General features: G+C 37.8%; 1 protein-coding gene across 3 annotated transcripts in view; it reads left to right on the forward strand.

The window, feature by feature from the left end:
• The window catches only part of bcas2 (BCAS2 pre-mRNA processing factor), a 30,389-nt gene extending 24,738 nt beyond the window's left edge, over positions 1 to 5,651 (forward strand). For all 3 annotated transcript variants that reach the window (XM_069941503.1, XM_069941500.1, XM_069941502.1), the window contains one exon: positions 5,123 to 5,651. In XM_069941503.1, coding sequence (XP_069797604.1) covers positions 5,123 to 5,249 — 127 coding nt within the window. In that variant the 3' untranslated portion in view covers positions 5,250 to 5,651. The remainder of the gene's footprint in view (positions 1 to 5,122) is intronic.
• The last annotated feature ends 349 nt before the right edge of the window (positions 5,652 to 6,000 follow it).

Consider the following 6,000-nt stretch of genomic DNA (forward strand, 5'->3'; position numbering starts at 1 on the left):
ATATTTACAAAATCAATGGAAAGTACTCAACAAATAGAAATTAGTACATTTTAAAATTAACTGAATTAACAGACAATAAAACCCCATTATCTGGAATTCAAGCAACTGGTCAAAGTCAATATGGTAGGTTTTTTTAAAAAAAAACCTGGAAGTTTAAAATTGCCATTCCTCACTGTTCACCAATCACACAACACTCAATCTCAACAACCGGAAAATTCACTTGTCTGGCATCTACCAATCCCCAGAGGTGCTGGATAACAGGGGTATTAATATATACTTTAACAAGTTTGTCACACTCTCTTTTGGAGCAGTTCCTGTTCAGTACCTGGATTTCCCAGAAAAACTGCTGGGGAAACTGGGATTTTGCTAATCTGCCACTGCATTCCACAAGGAATCCTGATGAAATCTGATGAAATTTGAATCTTCCATATGTCCTTTGTGTCATGATTGATTGTGAATAATTAGAGGGCCCCAAAACCCAGCAGCAATAAAAATTCATCAAGACAAATGGCTACTTAAACAAACATTATTTTAATTTATCTTTAAGCATGAAGATGGGATCAAACTTTAACTTGCTACTGTTAACTTCTAATTCTAAGTGCATGTGTATGTAATGTGCGTGGAAGTTCAGAAAAGTTCCTTGATTCATTGTCTAATCTCACTTCTCATTCCTCCAAGTTCACTGGTATCAGGCAATTCTTGTACCGTGCACAGAATTTAACATTTATGAAGTTCACCAGCCTTTGGTGCTTGAAAAGTAAATGGTTACCGCTCAGGAAGGTTCTTGTCGGTTTTCAGAGAGATTTGTTGCCTGTTGGACACCCACAACTGATTCCTTCTGATCAGCCACTTCAGGGTCTTGCTGAAGAAACTTGCCCCATCAGGGTTTTCCAGATGATAACCTCTTTCTTTCAGGTCACCGGAGTACTTTTTTGTTTCCTTTATTTTAAGTGAAACATTAGGTAGCCAGCCCTCTCCTCTTGTATGGACCATAAGGACTTTGACCAGGCTGAACTAAACTCACAACCCATCTTCAAAATTGGGTTTCCCCACAAGCTTGCCAGCTTGTCCTGTTCCAGTCCCAGCTGAACTGTAGAACTCTCTCTCGCTCTCAGAGAAAACTACACAACTCCTAGATCACCCCATTGCACTCAGACAGACTGCGGCTCCAGACCTAATCTTCCGAGCTCGTTCATCTGTTGCTTTCCCAAACAATGATCCGTTACTCATGATGGCCATCTTTAATCTGTTAACAATTTGAGATGAGTTGTAGGATCACTGATTTAATTTTAAGTTTGCATGTGGTCATGCTATGCATTTCTGCAGCCCATAGAAAGATAACTTTGGCAGCCTTGAATGAAAATGCTTAATGTGGGAAAGATCTATATAGTCTAAATGTGAGTGCACTGTGACTATATTCATCTTTATCTGGCAGATAGTATTAAATACGAAGTGTATCAGTAAATGTAAATTGAAATCCTGGCATTCTTGAAAATTATACTTGGGTAAATGTAGAGTGGGCAAGTTACAGATGGCTATTGCAGTGAAACAAGAATAATAAGCATGAAGTTGATTTATTTCAAAAAGTACTGTATATGCTTCATTTATTGTGGAAGCAAATGTATGAATGTTACAAGTAAAATTCACGTAGAGATGAAAATCAAGCTAAATCCACAAGAAAGATCCTTTTGATGGTCTCTGAATTGCCAGTACAGAATGAATAGCTCACAGGCTGTATGCACTCAGATCTGGTATGGAATGTGCAGAGCAGCTGCATGAAATAATAGATTATTTTGCCTGAATTGGAGTGATGGAGATAATTGAAAGGTCAGAGTAAAGTTAAATGGTTCCAGAAGAAGAAAAATGGGAGAGGTTAGATAGAGTAAAAAGAACTGTGAGAACTGATTCAAAAGAAGCTTGGGGAAGGAGAAAGAAAAGTTCAAAAGAAGTAAGGAGATAGTTAAATCAGTAGGAACTGGGAAGTGGGGACAAGTTGGCTAGTTAGATCAAAGCATTGAAATGATGGTTGATGAATATGGGGAAGTGGTGGGAGGTGACGATGATGGAGAGGAAGAATCTAATAGAATGAAGGAATATAATCAATTGAGATCAAAATGGGGAGAGTAGATAATTGGCTCAAAAGGAAAGCAATAGGATAATTAGGTTCATGAATTGGGTGGGGCGGTAGGATGATGTTGGTCATGCCAAAGAACTAGGTGACAATTCAGATCAATACAATTGGGGACAAATCCATAGTTCAATCAATAGGAATGAAAAGATTCACCAAGATCAAATGGAAAAAACATGCATTGTAAGAAAATGGGAGAAGGGTCATGCCAGTTCTGATATCTGCAGAGGAACTGATGATATTTCAGGCTAATTAACTTTCATTTGAAATGGAAAATATAGATTTTAAAAAAGTAGTTTTTAAATTATAGGGAACCTGATGGACACGAGTAAGGGAGAGAGCAAAAGCTTTGTGATGGAGTGGAGAATAAGAGTGAGGAGTAATGCACTGCCAGATAAGCATGATCTCTTTAAATGGCGAGGCGGGCTCGACTAGCCAGATGGCCCACTCCTATTTCTTGTGTTCTTATGAACAGGCTGTGGTCAGATTATTGCATTGAAAAGAACCAGAAGAAGGCTAAGTATAGTTGGAGAACAAGAAACCTGGCTGGATAATGGTTTAAATGTAGAAGACTAAGAACTGGGTGTTGGTTGGATTATAGGGAATTGTTGAGATCATGAACTAGGGAAGGGGTTAGCATAGTTGATGGCTAGACTGTTGGAAAAAGATAAGGAAAGTGAGAATAGTTGGACTATGTGCAACTGGTGGAGGAAGATGGAAGCAACTAGGTAGGTGAGACCAGTTGGATTAACAAAAAAAAGGAAAGGTGTGAGGAACATGGCAGAGAGATGGGATGAAATTTATTAGGTTAAAGGGAACTAGTGAAGTACAGAAAGGATGTCCTTGTTCATCTCGGCTTGTGTTCTTGTGTGCCACATTGGTGTGTTTGGCTACAAGTTGATACTGATCTCCCAAACCATCTAATTTAAGCCAGTCCTTGTATGGTTAGGTTGTTTCTGGTTGTGAAGCAAAAGCTTTGCTCTATATTCTAGACATTGGACATACCAAATCATTTTTTAATTGATTTCTTAATAGTTCTTTTTACCAGCTATGTGAAAAATAATTAGTGCATCCCATCCTCTTAGCACCAAAAACTAGGATTCTAACATAATATTGTTCTTATGTTGCTCGGCATTTGATTTTCTTTGCAATCAAATGCCTTGGGATGTCTTGTAGTAAAAATGATAGTAAGTAAGATTATTATTTTGCAATTTAATAACTACCATTAGATCCCGTTGCTAATCAGCATAATCTATGTTGATGCATTTCAGAGCTTTTGTCTAAATTCTTCAAATAACCCTTCACTGAATGGTTATTGTATAATGAGACATACTTTTATATAACCTTAAAATGTAGTTTCATCATAGATTCATTTTATTATCCGGTATGAATCAAAATGTTAATGCTCATCTGGTAGATTTTTCTTCCTGTCCCTGCACACCCCCCACCCCCCCGCCCATTCTTATTTTTTGGTTACTGTTTTTTTAATGATACAATTTTATGGACAATGGTCTCTTAACATCATTCATTAGCGTCACTCAATTTAAATCAATTCGACTTTTACTAACATGGGAAACCTAATCTTCCATGTTTTCAGACAAGACATTAATGGTTATTGCAAATAGTTGAAAAGCTGGGATTTATCCTTCAGTCATTCTTGAGTACAGCTTGAAATTTGTTTTTGTGTCTTGTATGCCTTTTTATCAATTATGTAGCTCTGTTAATGTGTTAACACTGTCTTCATTATGTACCAGTTCTGGCTAATTTTCAGCATTTTTCATTGATTTAGTTTAGCACTGTGAAATACTACAGAAAGCTTGTATAATAGGGAGATAGATCCAAATATAGTCCAGTTATTGTTGTGTTGCAGCAGAACTGTATTTTGAATTATAGAATGTCCCCACAATTTAACATGATAGTAGGACTGTACATCCTAAAATTCAGCCCTATGGAGTGCCAGAGGCTGTATCCTATTGGATGGCACATCTGTACCTGGATCGTAGTTTGGAAGATTGCCACCTTGTATTCTGTGTACCAGTTCTTCACTTGGATAATTTAGATCCAAATACATGGTAATATCATCCATCAAATTGTTTATTATCACAGTGGAACTACAATTGGCATGAGTTGATGAATTCCAATGCTTAAAAAAATGCAAGGAAATGGGAAATAAACCCGACACATGCTGAGCTATCAATATAATGAAAAGATAAGTTTTTAAGAACATGGAACTCATTACAAAGGATTTGCTGAAGAAAAATAGCTTGGTTATTTGCAAACTGAAACCAAATGAGCAGCTGATAAATGTAAAAGATGGATGACATGGATGTATAACCATTGTTCTCAATCTTGAATTTTCTTTGTGTTTATTTTCTTAGTGGTGTGAAGTACTTCGAGGCTCTTTACCACATTAGACAACAGCACATCATTCAGATTTGTGAAAGGAGAGCCTTGTATCTATCATTGCTGGTCCCTTTTATTTATTTGTCACCTCTCTGAAGTCCTGCTGGTTGTTGGTAGTGCGTGGTGAAAGTCGGGTGTACTTCACAGGTCCTAAACGTGTCTTTGTTCTGTCCTGACTTAACAAGATGGAAGCAGTGTCAAGGTGGTAAACATTAGCCAGGATACTACTATCTTTTGGAAAATGTGTATATTGTATTAAGTGTGGCCAATTAACCAACTGATCATCACTGCCTTGTGATCAGTTTCTTGTGTGGAGATGCTGCAACCTGGTGACTCTTCAGTGGATGCTTTTTTTCCTACCTGTATTGAAAATGTTCATTTGGTTTTGCATGTGCTGAGAACCTTGGATGCAGATGCTCGAAGTTGTAGGGTTTCATCATGGCCAATGCTCTATGTTAATGGTATCTTTTCTGAGAGTTGTAATTGGATTTCTGAAAGCAGATGAGGGGCCAGTCTTAATCCCAACAGGAACAATAAATATCATTTTCTACAAATGAGCAATTAGTAACTCTTCACTCTGTTTTATTTCAGCTGGGTGGCACTAGTTAGCAAGAACTATGAAATTGAGAGAGCAATTGTCCAGCTTGAAGGTGAAATCAACAAGATGAAACAACAGCAAGGGGATGAGAACAAGGAAAATATTCGACAGGACTTCTGATTCAACAGGATTTCTGACCACTGATTCCCCCTTTTTGTTCACTGCTTGTTGTCTTCAAAGTGGCTGCGTGTTCCTGTTTACACACCAGTCACAGCAACTGCGTGAGCGGGATTTTTCTCTTGTTGTATTTTGTTTGTGGTTTGAACGGAGTAGGACAGTATTCCATCATCTCATTTTTAAAAGTGGCCCAATTTTCTGTCTTCCCCTTGTGCACTGGGTAACTTCCTACTGTGTGCTTAGAGCAGCTAGGGCTGTTCACATTTTTTTGACCAACTGAACAACTGAGGTTTCTAAAACTGTCTACTTCTCAGGATCAATGATCTGTACAATATCTCAATAGAATTTGTATTGCATTTTTATAGTTGAATATTTACAAATAAATTGAACATTAAGAGTGCTAAAGTTTCTTCCCATCAAAACAGATTAAATGCCGGGTCATTTCTTACACATTCTTGTTCCATTTCGGTTAACGTGGGGGAAAATTACTCTGTGTCCTGTCGTCGTATGTTTTCAAGAGAGCTGTCTTGATACTCCTGTATCACACAGACATCCTGTCTACTTTTCCAAGCTTACTGAGGGTAAATAGATGTACTTCATCTGAGTCAAATTAGTTCAGGTCTTTGTTCTACCAAAATATTTGTATTCATAAGAAATGGAGTCAGCCGTCGACCCGCCTGCTCTGCCATTCAATGAGATCATGGCTCGTCTGACGATGGGCTCATCTTTCCCCCATATCTTTCAATTCCCAGAC

Source organism: Narcine bancroftii, chromosome 5, assembly GCF_036971445.1.
Source record: "Narcine bancroftii isolate sNarBan1 chromosome 5, sNarBan1.hap1, whole genome shotgun sequence".
Taxonomy (NCBI): Eukaryota; Metazoa; Chordata; class Chondrichthyes; order Torpediniformes; family Narcinidae; genus Narcine; species Narcine bancroftii.